Here is a 14,111-nt window from a genome sequence, read left to right as displayed (position 1 = left end):
AACCAAGGAAATATCAATTCGCCTAGTGTGAGTTTTTGATATTTTTCCGTCTCTCTGCATGCAGGCTATGGACACTGTTATACATTTCATGTTATACTGATAATTTGTCAGTCTTACATTTCTTCAAGTCTCTGGCTTAAGCTAGCATTTTATTTACACCCTGGCACAATACTGTACTTGACACAGACCTGATTAAAGTCACACCCTTTGTATGGTCTGATTTTTACGTTCTGCTTCATTTAGCATTTGGTTTTTAATTTATATGTATTTTTTATATTTCATCTTTTGGTTTATTGTAATGAAAACTTGTAACTAATGGCATGCTGACAGCAATCTGTTATAAGAGAAGACAAGAAGCTGCACAAACTGGCATCTTCTGCCCCTAGTCAAATGACTGCAAAATTGGCAACACCAAATAAAAACAACGGGTTCCTTAAAAACGTCTTTATTCAGTGAGGGTGAGCTCACTGTGATGTCATAAAATTACAAATACATGTATATCTAAAAGAACCTTAATGCTACATGTGTTATGCAATACAACACTGGAAAATATAAACTGTGACATTCAAAAGGTGTAAATATTTTTCTTTAATAAAGATGGCACATACAATTGAGATTCATCTAATGTCATTTAGAGATTGTGTTTCAAATTAGGATGATATAGTGTCAAATAGAATATCCTAGTAAAAGATTTCCACCAAAAATCCTAAGGAAACTCAGCTACTAAATAGGTAAACAACACTTTGAGCTCTGAAAAGATATCACAAATCTGTTAAACATCATGTACAAAACTATATCAGCTGTAAAATAATTACAACTATCAACTTTATGTGAAAGCATTTTATAAGGTTATGCAAGAAAGTTACATGTTAATTCAATCTGAATCTAATGTCTCCACAAGCATTCCAACTTATTATTTTCAACTGTACAGAATATTTGTAATTATGACTGTATTTGCACAAAAAAATTAATGAGTACAGACTTAAATTCTATTTAATTCTGTTGAATAAATGCAACAAGAGCAAGAAAACAACTTTATGCATAAATATGTGCATGTGTGCACACACACACACACACTATAAGCACTGGACAGTGTACTGACGACCAATGAACAAGTTGAAATCGTGTGATTCATACATACCAATCAAAAAGTCTTTGTTAGTTTTAAACAGTTTTGTCTGCATTTAAAAATGATCTATCCTTAATCTTGACACATAAAAATTTTTAATACAGTCACAGCTCACTTGAGATATTCAGATCGTCTTCCTTACCCTTTCCTATGCCCGAGTCAGTGTTGCATCAAATCAGTGGCAAAAAAAAAAAAATAGAGTGTAGAAATAGCAAAGTTCATTCTCTCCTCTTCAGAGTTTTCAGAAGCACCTTCTCCAATGCCATCATGGGCGCCTCGAATGCAATGGAAATAACTGCAGCAACCATGAAGGAGAATAAAAGAAGGCCAAGGAAGGCTATCACCTGCAACACAAGCAACCAGCAGCAACTATCAATATATATTACTATCACCACCACTGTTGACAGAAAACAAACAAGCAGCCAACTAAGCAGCAGCAGTGACAAAATGAATTATCCTAATGCCAAGCCCAAAATCATTTCTATGAAATGAGCTCCCTGTCAGGCTGCCTTACAGATGCTCATGGATGAGCACCTGTACACCCCTTTCCTACTTATTCAGGGCTGCTAAGAGTTGCTAGAAAGTTACTATTATGGGATGGAGGCATGGTGGGTGGGATAGGTGTTTTACACAGAACCAGCAACCATGGCTATATCATAGCAAAGCAGCCAGCCCTGTAAACAGATGCCACATGCAGAGAAAGAACAGCTTTCCCAAGATGAGAGCTGAACCCAGGACACTGTTGCATCACCAGAGCACCCTGGGGCATGGCAAATATTGGTGAAAGTGATGAAGGGATTTCGAAGGATCACTGTTGGTATTCTGTGAGAAAGTAGACCATTAATATGTTTGTGAGACCCCTTCCGTTGTGTCACGCTCTGCTGGGTAAGGCATCCCTCTGTTCCATGTTTTCTAAAAAGTGCTTATTGGGTTGATTAAGTTTTCATGTTTCGATCCGTAATTATGATTTTAGGGTTATAAGCAAGGACATTTAATGATGGCGATATGTTCTGAAAAATACACTGCTAGGTGACTTCATCTTTTACCTGTCATTTATGATAATGTGAGATATTGTGTATTCTTTTATAAGACCTGCAGCACAGTAGGTTATGTCTATACCACCATCACCGCCAAACACATGAGTGATACCTTGAACAATGATGTAATGACAAGAATGTTACCAACGACAGGATTTTTACCGTTATAATCTTATGGGACTATGATTGTATATGTAGTCCTCCATTAACCAAAATGTTTTGATTTAAAAGAAATGTATGAAGAAACACTTAGAAAAATGGAAGAAAATGTGTTTAGTTACAGCTAGAACTCATGAACTACAAAGCATAGGTAAAAATTAAAACGGTATCTCACGATAAGGAATCATACAATCTGACACCAGAGTCCATTAGAAATAAAAACTCATGATTTAGCTTAGAGTGATATTACTCACCACATTCTCATCTGAGACATAGAATGGGGTGTCTCTGCTGTAGAAGTATGCTTCCATTATTATGATGTGTACCAAGTAGACACAGTAAGTCAGACGACTTAGGGGCACTAGTGCTTTCCATGACAAAATAGTGTTCACAAATCCTGCACAAATCAAAGGCAGAATGCAGAACTACACGACAATGAACACTAAGAGGATGTTTCCACCCACCCCTACTATTCAATTATTTAAATTATGCACATATTCTCTTAAGCATCATACAAAAGATGTCCTAGTTTGCATGGTCAAGTCCCACACTGGGAGAATTTACTTCTGAGTCAGGGGATAAAAGCCAATTATCAAGATACAGCGGGTATAAAAAAGCATAAATTTTATAGTTATTATTTTGCAACTTTTCAAATAATCAGTTTTCCTGTATTTTTTTTTTAATTGAACCTGGGGTATCAAATTTTAATTCTGACCGCATCAGTGATATTTGGTGAGATGTCATAGCTGATTGCCATGCCAGTAAGTCTTTATATATAGAAGAGTTGGTTTTGGAGTTAAAAAAAAAAAAATGGAGGTGACTGAGACATGAAAAAAATGCTTCTGCTTACCTCCATTGCCAGTAACACAGGAAAAAATGACCCATGCTACACAGGCTCCCCAGGCTGTGCGGCTGAGAGCATTGTACAAAGCAGACAATGACACGCTCAAATATGACCTTCAAAGTCATCATAAAGTCCATACACCACGGCCAAACCCACAGCAGTTGCAACTATCCACCCAAACAGATTCAGAATCTGCACAACAGTAAATAATGAGTGTAATGACATAAACATGGCTTCCACTATTTAATATTTTATCTATCTTTAAACCTAGCTATTACTAATTTCAGGCACTCTATGGTTGACACAGCTTAATACATATTACCACTGCCTGTTAACTTGTTCTAATTGTAACTGAATTTCTGATTGCAGACCATATACTTACTGAAATGTTAGCTCTAATCATGACGCCATAGATTACAAACAATCAAGAACGTCAATCAATGTGAAAAAGGCAAAGGTCCCTGTGATCTTTCTCAGGTCGCTAGGGAGGAGACTACTTTTCTTGGGGACCAGCTTTATGTGATGGTGGTGTCCATCTCCTTTTCTCGCAGCCTTACTTTCCCAAACCCTCTTGGAGTCAGGTACCTATTGCCACCAGCTGGGTCGACTGGGGCAAAGTGAACTGCGCTACATGGGTATCGAACCAGTGCACTCTCAGTTCAGATACCAGCACTCTAACCACTAGGCTATCCACTTTCCCAGTCAATAAATGCAATCAAGGTACTTTATTCCCAATGCATATCAATCTCAGAATTATATAAATCTCAATATTTTTATGCTAAAGACAAGAGATATGTACCAGACAATGATGTGATGCAAATATTTAGCACTATCTTGTAAATGAAACTGCTCTTGGCTGGTTACCATTTTGCACCAAGGACAGCAGATAGGTTAGATGCTAAGACAAGTTTCGGTATGTGGGAGAAAAATCAGAACACTTGAAGACAATACTGTGGGTAGCACAATAAGCAGATAGCAGATGCATATAAATTCCTCAGGGTTTTTTGGCAAGATCTCAACCCATTTCAGTCTTCAGTAATGAACTGTTTTAAGTCTTCATGGTGAGTACATTACCAATGTGTACCAATGCCATAAATATTTCCCATATATAACCTCAGATGGAGATAAATACTGAAAAACTGTTGCTGTACAACTAAAGAAAATCAACGTTTCATTATAGACATATAATGCATGCCGTGTGAATGCTGCATAATACTTCATACCAAACAATTCCCAAGAAACATGCTTGTCAAAAATCAATCATTACCAACTAAATTAACATACTAATACATATAATGTTGAATAAAAATTAAAATACCTTATTAATTTGGATTCTGCAATTATAGTGGTACAAGAGGTATCCTGTTACCATGCCAACTATATATGGACCCATGCGAGTGTATGGTTTGATGTACAGCTCATGCTGGTATTTCTCCCTGAAAAATGTTTCAAAAATAATAAATATATATCTTCTGAAATTGTTTGCTGAGTACAACCTCATTTACTTTGTATAAAGCACAAATACATCAACTCAAGCTTTGACTACAATGTGCACAAATGTGCATGCAGAGAAACACCACAAACACAGGTATTTTTATTATCTCTAATCAGATAAGCAAGTTGGAAAAGAACTTTACAGTCCACTCAGTGCTGCACAAAGTTCCTCTTATCACACTAAGACAAAACTTTCATCCCTTAAGTTTTTGGCGAAAGTGAAATAGGTGGATGGTGGATGGTGGGTGGGGTTAATAATATGTATGACACATACACTACACCCTGAGTACCAGCAGTGAACAAGCTGGCTGGTAGATGGTCTGCCACAGTAAGGCAGGCAGGGGTGACGACTGTTGCCGTAAGAAAAATTCCATATGCGATCATACCATATTTCACCGAGCTGAAACAGTACACAAGAAGAACAGCCAGATTCAGAAGTCTGGTAATGATGTTGTTGTCATTATTAAGGAGCAATGTTAAATAAATATTGGCAGGCTACTAATGCTATTTTTTTTTTTTAATTCAAGCTCCGCCATTTTCTTAAATCTGTAGTGTCTAGTTTGTGCTTTGAAAATGTCACGTTTTGATTCATAAGCTGAAAAAATTAAATTAATAAACACCAATAAAAATAGTTTGGTGTTGGAATTTGGAGATATTTCTGCTCAGGAACGTTACAGGAAAATGTGGTACACTCTCATGTGCACACACACACCACACACTTATTTTTAATAACATTTGAGACTTTATACTTGTTCATACATGTCCTTATATAAAAGCTATAATTTTTTTCAAATAAACTTGCCATGCAAATTCATGCACATACAACATTCAGTATGTTTTGTTTCTTTGCTCAAGAACTATACAATTAAAACTCACAAAACTTACTAATAGAATGGAACAAAAATGAGAGGGCTCAGTATGTAAAATTGCATGTCATTAGCAAGGTACCAAGTGAAGCCCATGCACTGAAAACAAGACAAAAGTTGACAATGAAATGACCTTTCATCTCCATAATGATACATGTTTACACATTGATAAACTAATTAGGCTGACAGTTCTTCAATCACATTGATTATTTCCTCCACACCTTTGCTAACTGTTGCCCAAATCATTATAATCCTCAAGGTCCATAAAGCTGTTGCATATAGTGAAGAATCAAAGGTTAAAGGAAAAGGCAAGTGAAATGGGCAGTTTAGGCTTAAAATATAGATACTGATGCTCTGAATCATTGCTGTTTAAAAATTTCGTGGACCTGGGAAATGGATGGATTTGATGACATCACTTGACAACAAAACATGACAGCCTCCTTGTGCTGCCCAAAAATGATAAAGAATTACACTGTTATCCAGGTCTACAAAATTGTTGATGTACAGCAAGTTGGTCCACCATGACATCTTGCAGTTGTCTCGATCTGGTTGCTTGTCAGGCCACATTGGGCCACTTCCCCAGTATGGTCCCAGACACACATACAGAAGGAGGATCAGCATGTAAGGTGGTGTGAGCCTATCATTAAAAGAAAGAAAAACCAGGGTGCACACATACACACAGATAAAAATGAACCATCGCCATCGAGGGCAAATTGTGGTGGTTAGAAGCTTGATAAACTAAGCCAAAAGGGACAAAATCCACTCATTTAGCTAGGTGAAAAGGGACAAAATCCAGTCATTTAGGTAGTTGAATCACAGTTGAAAAGAGCTACATCCTTTAACACAGGAGCAAGAAGACCTCAATTTAAAATTTTAAAGTAAAGATTTCATTGTAATTAGGATGTCATGTTATGTTTTAAAAAAATATTTCAAATTCGTACATGCCTTGAGATCAGAATTCAAGGTCAAGGTTGGATTTAAAGTATTAATAAATAGTACCTCCAAAAGCGATGTAAGTAAAAAATGGCCCAGTTTAATCTTCCAGCACATCTCTTCATCTCTTTCAATGATAAGAAGGCGACAAGAAGACCACTGAAAATAACAGACAATAAATAATTCAAATGTCAGCTTAGCTTACATTTATTCAATTAGTCCTGATCAGGACTTTGATAAAAATTTAATTACAAAATCTATTACTAAAGATAACATTAAAATGTGTCAGGATAAATAAAATAATGCTTTAAAAATAAAAAAAAACATATTATGAAGAAAACGAACTAAATTTTATACATTTTCAATCTTTTACAACTAGCATCATTTGTCTACATAATATGATATCTGCTATAAAAAAAAGATGTAAAAACCTTAGCACAAAAAAAGTATCCACAGAGAACACTGCATTAGAGATGGCAAGAAAACTCCACCGATCCTGTACTTCCATATAGTAGCTATAGAAGTTTGCTGTAAAAGAAAAAAGTAGTCTGCAGCTCATATGGGCAATACTTGCTGATTAAAAAGGAAAATCTTTTCTAAGTTGGGAAAAGAATTAATTACTGACCAGTGTATATACTATAGAGCCAGGAACAAATTTCTTTTCCTTTTCTCAAGACAATCAGATAGCTCAAGATTACAGTTAAGGGCCTTTTTAAAAATCTGTTGTAACATCAGCACCCAAAAGTGGGTGCAGAAATGTGCTTTGGCTGCAACTCAATCATGAATGAACGTAAATCTTGCCTATGTCATGGCATTTCTCAAATGGTTTTTCACTTGACTTATTTTTAAGATAATGAATAAAAGTAACAGGATGAAAACTCCCATAAAAGAAAACGTGAAGAAATAAAATGTTGTTAATATAATGTACTAACTATTTTTAAATAAAAAACACAAATGTACCTACATGCAGCTCCAAGTGGCGTGATGAATGTATGACCTAAGACCACCCAGGTCATGCTGAAAAAACGTATCCCATGCAAGCAGGCAAGGTTGTTGTGTGACTGAGTGGTACTCAGCAGCTTAGAGCCATTTGTATACACAGAAAATGATACCAGGATCTGGACAATTAGGCCTGTTTACAATGAACAAAAACCTTTAAAACAGAAGTAAAGGAGGAGTTCTTGTAACTCTAGAAAAAAATACAACACAAAAAATGTCTTGCTGGATACATATATATAATTATCCTCTTGTGTATTAAACTTACGATTAATTCACAAATCAAAAATAATGATGTTGGTGATGCTGTGCTAGTACACATTTTATAAACAGAATTGTTTTCAATATTCTTATATTGCTTAAATATGTTTAGGCCAGTGTTTGTATGGAAAACACATTCTGTATTTCTTTTGATATTTGCAAAGTGCTCTGATGAGGATGATTTATAATTCTCCCAGGAAAATACATTTTTCATACTGAATGGTGCAGCTAAATAAAGATTTTTAAGCTTTTTACCCCCTTCTATGTCTTCTGAAAATCTCTGCCTAAAACACACCTGGTTCAGGTGAAGCTATGCCTGTTTTAAAACCCAGTAACAAAGGCTTCTCTTCTTCAGGTACATTCTCAAACACAGAATTGATGCCAAGGCTGTCCATTTCCTGGGACCTCCATTTAGGCATTTGAATGGCAACTATATCTATCAACGTGCCAATCACCATCAGTGCAGCAAACACACTGCACACAACCCTAATACAAAGAGGGAGCAATCACATGAGTAAATGTTTCAAACCATAGAACTGGTTTTACTAGAATGTCTTAGTTTTCCTACACAGACTTTACACATTTTATCTACTTAACCAACCCTTTTTTCTAAACTTAGTATTTAATCTCACTTTAAGTGAAAGTAAAATGCAGCTTAAATGCTAAGAAGCTGTTTATTAATGATTATTAATGACAGAAATCAAGGCAATCACAAGGTAAACAGGAAAAAATGGCCAGGCTTATTTAGTATCTGCTTTGTTATAATTTTATTACATCCTCTAAACATGATTACTAGGTTGACTCATTCCAGCATCAATATATATTTAAATATCAACAACAGTGTATTTATTCAAATTCTACTTACACTCCTGCAATAGCATATCTGTCCAAAGGCTTGCTTGGTTTTTGACATGTTGCAGATACTTGTTTTTCTTTATTCCATCTCCTTGCCACTATAACACAAATATTTACAGATAATTTAGAGACGATTTTTTTAAGTTGTAGTCACCCCACAATGCCATTTGACGTCTGGTAGGAACCACCTCCATTTCTAATATAAATAAACTAACTTCTTATACTTTGTAAAATATGTCCATAATGAAGTTTAAAAAAGATTAATACATTCCCATGGGTTTTCACAATAAGGATGATCTTAAATACCAGTTTCTGCCTTATCAAAAGAGTGTACTTTGTAAGCAGAACATGCAGATTTATACACTTTATAGGTAGATAAAATGCTTCAGTAGCTTATTTTCATTCCGTTAAAATAAAGTTATTTAGAGCTGTTAATTTTTTAATTGCAGAAGCTTATTTTTCCCTTTCTTTTCTTTTTACCACCATAATTTCCCAAACAAAATAGTTTAAAAGGGAAAATTATTCCAATATTCCACTAATCTTCTAAAGAAAAAAAACAACAACTTACAAACTTGTAAAAATAGAGTAACATCTTCACTTGAGCAAGAATTGGGTACACAGAGTCCCTCATTGATAACAGCAAAAGGTATTGCCTGCAGCATCATGAGACGCAACGTGTGAGTGGCATCACGAATAAAAACAGCAAGAGGAAAGATGATCCACAATAGCACTGAAACAACCTCTGAACATTTTTAAACTACAAAAAAGCACATAATAAAGTATAAACTCCATTCAGCAATCAATCTATTCCTGAAATATTTGCTGTGACCACAGATTGTAGCTTCTGGGAAATTTCTGTTTATGCACATACTGTAGATCACTTCAGTATTAGGGGGCTTATCTATTTTTAAATTCTAACCTGTCCAAAATGAAATTCAGTTGAAATAATGTTGTTGAAATGTTAACTAGTTATGACAGCTGTTTAAAATTAAAAAATAAATATCAAGTACAATGGTATTGTTAGACTACTGATGTATACATTTATATACACGACCCATTGAATCACCTCAGAAAGTATCAGTGATGCTGTACAGTACTGTCCCTTGAATTCTGCCTGGATTAAGCTGTTGCTGTCATTTACAGTCAAGTTGAAGCACTCTTTGTATGCCCCAGGCCAAACAAAGTTTAAGCCTTTCAAGTTAGGTGGGGGTTTGCCTATGATATCCAGCACTGAAAATAATGAGATTTCTTTTTTTATTTCAGTCATAACTTGCTGGTTTAACACCGACTTTCTAGAACTACTGCTTCTTCCATATTAAGTAAGACAAGCATATGGAATAAAAAAAAAGGTCACTCAAACACACATAAAACACACCCTACCCCACCCACAACTAGGAAAAGGGGGACAGCAGGATATCTGTTATTCCTACACGAGGAAACAATCATAACAGTCCTGAGATGAAAAGGGTTTTTAAAAAGTTATGCAAGAAATTTCTTGATATTAATCATTATTTTTACATTAAAGAAATGTTTGATGAGTGAAAATTATATTTAAACTTACATGTAAGTGCCCAAGGCTCTCCTCCTACCAAACCTACCAAAATATGTCTTGTCTGGTTGAAGCAAAGTTTGGAAACATTTGCTATACCTGCAGTGTTGTTACCAGACAAAAAATCATCAATTCCATTAAACAGCTCTTCTTGAAAGCGTGTTGGGGATAATAAGATGGAAAATCTTCAAGAAACTGCTCTGAGACAAAAGATTTTTCTGCGCTGGATGATGAAGCTTTTGCCATGGCAAATTTTTGGAAGTAGGATGGCATTTGTTGAGCGGTGCATATCTGCACGCAAAGCAATGCTGTTAGCAATATCACAACACCCATAGCAGCTGGCAGGTTCCTTGACACATGAAGCTGCAGCATCAGATAAAGTTACGCAAAACTATGCTGAGGTAAACAAACCAGCTTGAGGATAATCGGTGAGATCTGGAACAAAAATGTCAAATGATATAGGAACACATAGAATGTGAAAGTGCAAGCCAAAAGAGTGATAAAGTTTAATTTAAAAAAAAATGTTCCTTCAGTGATGACGAAAAAATCGTTTATTATTTAAAATTAGGATTTACGTTTAAATAGATAAATATAAAGCGTGCATACACCTAAATACATATACTGTACATAGGTGCTCTATGTCAAAGAACGATTATTCGGATTACCCCCCTTACTATTAAGGACACTGCTTACCCACTCCTGGAGCTTTTCTCGTCAACATAATATTATTCTTGTCAAACATATTTACGAGGCAACACATCGGCTAAACACAGAGTTTGCGTTCTATTTTTTAGGAAATTTAGTGCCTTTGGTCAGGCATCAGAGTATACCATGGTACAGATTATCGTTTACAGTCTTTGGCAAGCTGTTGAGCGGGATTAGGGGAAACAAAATTTTCTGAAAAATTAACGAAATATTTTGTTCTTGTCGACTTTAATATCATTGTTTTACAATGATCGTATTAAGTGTTCAGTTTTTCTCTTTTTTCATTTTACTCGTCCTTATCTATTTCAGTGTTCTGTTTCATTTTTAAAAAAAGACCTCGATCTGTTTACTTTCCGGGAATTTAATATTTTTAATTCTGATCCTGTCGCCATAGTTATATCTATCGAGAGCTTACATATAGTTATGTTGTCAGTGCTCACACAATAAAGAACCATTAGAGAAATGTTTGCCATCTCCAGTTTGAGATAATAGTCACTGATCCGTGGAATTAAGAATCAGAACTTACCGACCTTGCTACCCCGGTGCCTGATCCGTCATCATGTGATCAGCGAGCGTGTTACTAAATTTAGAACATGCATTGTTCTTGTTTACTTATGACTGATGGGGTGCGTGGTTTTCCCCCGAATGATAGAATAACACTCACGGACATCAGGACAGAGCATAGATACGTTTATTTTCGTTTATTTATAATAATAGATGACAGAAATGTTTACCGTGATGTATTTTTAATCATGATGTTAATGTGGGCAACTGTTTTAGAGGGGCAGATCATATATATTTTTTTCATCTATATATATATAGTTCACTCACTATGCATAGTTAGTGCACGTACGTTGTTCGAAACGCATATGCTTATTTTCTCCCTTTTAAGACGTTACATATGGTGGCTTCAAATGGAGAAAAATATTGTATGAGGAATTAATTAAGTGTCGATCGATATACGTCTGCTACGCTAGCTAATCAGATTTCTAGTTTTCTACAGTATCATAATAAAGGAAACTATGTGAAAGTAAAAGACAGATTGAAAGAAAGCCTGGCAGGGGAAATTTAGCGAGCGAGCTATCGAATAGTCGCTTGAAGACTGATACATACCACTGAGATTTCATTTTTCATTTAATTCGAAACGTCTTACCTACCTTGCCAAGTATAAGATGTCAACCTGTCAAGTAAGGGAGGGGAATCAAGCTGTATAAATGTACGTTTCATTGTATAGTTATACTTACGCCTCACATGCATGAGCTTGACTCAAATGAAGTGACTTCAAGGTAAAGGTTAATAATGAAACCACAGCCAACCAGATCGAGCTAACAGTACACTTCAGCCGGGACGAAGCAGGATACGTACCCCTGTATGTTATAAGTAAACAATTAAAGCAAACAGTGAACTAAGGTGTTCTTGTGGTTAGCAGCCATTTATTGGGAGAGGGAACTTCATGCTGACAGTGAACCACATTCACATTCTTGCCTCCACAGTAGTTTTTTTTTTTTAAAGGGGGCAGCTGTTACCCTTGCCTTCCACTCACCTCGGTTCCTACACCATTGTCTTTGACGGATCACACTTTTCATGGACTCATTTTACAGTATTTTTTGTGTTCAGAAGACGTTTAGGTCCATGTTCATGCACAATTATTTATATTTTTGATTGATTACCCATCCTTATGGCTTATTACTACTGATTAACCCTATCCTAAACTCGGATTACAATCTTCTGTAGAGATTGCAAAAGGACATGTCTAAATTTCTAAACCCAAAAGACAGCCGTGTAAGTTCCTTTAGTTATACACAAGACCTTAAAAAAATATGCAAAAATAAAATACTAGATCTAAAATAAATAATTTAAAAAATGGAGAGAAAGGATGATCTTAATAATAAGGATCCGACAAACCGTCTCGTTGCAATGAAAGATCTTCTACAACCACTGGACAGAGTCGAAGTCTCACAGCATTGTCAAAGTCAATGGAGCAAAGAATATTCTGTCCAGAGAATTCTGTCCTCTCCAGTCGCTGATTCTGTGTGATTCTGATTCAAGCAGGACAATCGGAATAAGAATTTTGTTATATCATCTTACAGGCACACGACTTGTGAATAGTTTGTGTGTGTTGTGTGTGTGCAAAGATAGTTTTAACGGAACTGGAAAAGCACTGAACAAGTCTTGGAGGATTATGAGCACGAAATACTTCTCTTTGGCGTTCATCTTGTCCTGTGGTAGACTGTATATCTGAGCGAACTAATTAACCGCTTTTAGCCACACATATAAAAGTGTCATATCAACCATTACACCATCAACTTCATCCACGGAAACACGATGTCGCCTAGGAAACAGTAAATAAAAGCGGGTTCAAGACTTGAAGAGGTCGGAGACGTTAACTCCATTTAACAGTGCCTACAGAAAGGATCTTCGATCTCTAACGCCTACGCCAGACCGGCTGATTTCGCCCTGCCCTTTGACCTCGACGATTAGCATTTGCTAATGGACGACGAGTGTAGCGTGATTGGTGTCACTTCCGGTCGGTCTTTTCTGCCCAACATCGATTTCTCCGATGCCTTCCGGTCCCCTGGCAGAGAGAAAAAATGGCGGCTGCGCCAGTTACCGTCCTCAAAAGGTGGTGACTGGGTCCCCGACAGTTTCTTTTTTTGCGAGTTAAGCCAGCCTCATCACCGCCTCGTTGAATGCGTTATCTTTAATGTCGGTAGTGTTGTCAATGCTGAAGAACGTGCCTGAAGACCAAGTCGTCCTCAGTTCCCAAAGTTCCCCACCTGAAATAAATACAAATCAGTAAGTTTCCCTATATCTACAGTTATACAGACGATTGCATATCATAGCTTGGTACAACAAGTATAAGTCTTTTGTCTTCTGATATAAATAAAAAGAATTATGAAAGGTATGAAACTTGTAAAAAGTAAAGAATATTATGATCGTTTGTTAAACTGATTTAAGCATGTTAAATAGTAGATAAGTACTTTAAATTCCAAAAACGCCGTTAAACAGTACCTTACCTATAGTCTAACGGTTGTTCAGTAAATGTGATGGCGTAGCATCAGATACACTAAAGTTGTTAGTAGAAGGAAACAGGCTTGCCGGAATTCGTTGTATGGGGATGGATCCCTATATTAAATTGCTAGCAGTTTTATCCTGCTCTTTGTCTAAATAACACGAAACAACTTAATAGCTTAACGACTAAATAGCTTTGGCCCCAGAGGACTCTTGTTTCTACATACATATTATTGTTCCAGAAATGTTTTGCTCGTTGGACGAAAAGTAT

At 36.1% G+C, this 14,111-nt stretch overlaps 1 protein-coding gene across 5 annotated transcripts; it reads right to left on the bottom strand.

The window, feature by feature from the left end:
* Positions 1-429: 429 nt before the first annotated feature.
* LOC112575286 (nose resistant to fluoxetine protein 6-like) lies at positions 430-12,182 on the bottom strand. Of its 5 annotated transcripts, none has more exons than XM_025257018.1 (16): positions 12,073-12,182; positions 10,136-10,558; positions 9,641-9,804; positions 9,143-9,227; positions 8,585-8,672; positions 8,015-8,205; positions 7,427-7,594; positions 6,894-6,990; positions 6,529-6,621; positions 6,001-6,166; positions 5,549-5,628; positions 4,938-5,063; positions 4,488-4,605; positions 3,176-3,361; positions 2,580-2,722; positions 430-1,473 (listed from the first exon to the last, which is right to left on the bottom strand). In XM_025257018.1, the coding sequence occupies exons 6-14, from the start codon at positions 8,175-8,177 to the stop codon at positions 3,272-3,274; spliced, it is 1,101 nt and encodes a 366-aa protein (XP_025112803.1). In that variant the 5' UTR covers positions 8,178-8,205; positions 8,585-8,672; positions 9,143-9,227; positions 9,641-9,804; positions 10,136-10,558; positions 12,073-12,182; the 3' UTR covers positions 430-1,473; positions 2,580-2,722; positions 3,176-3,271. The 5 variants fall into 5 exon arrangements, with proteins under 5 accessions (XP_025112803.1, XP_025112800.1, XP_025112802.1 ...); XM_025257015.1 differs by lacking the exon at positions 12,073-12,182 and adding an exon at positions 11,355-11,469; XM_025257017.1 differs by lacking the exon at positions 12,073-12,182 and adding an exon at positions 11,359-11,401.
* Positions 12,183-14,111: the final 1,929 nt, after the last annotated feature.

Source organism: Pomacea canaliculata, linkage group LG11, assembly GCF_003073045.1.
Source record: "Pomacea canaliculata isolate SZHN2017 linkage group LG11, ASM307304v1, whole genome shotgun sequence".
NCBI classification, from domain to species: Eukaryota; Metazoa; Mollusca; class Gastropoda; order Architaenioglossa; family Ampullariidae; genus Pomacea; species Pomacea canaliculata.
The sequence above is the reverse complement of the archived record's forward strand: the minus strand, read 5'-3'. Positions and strand labels throughout refer to the sequence as shown.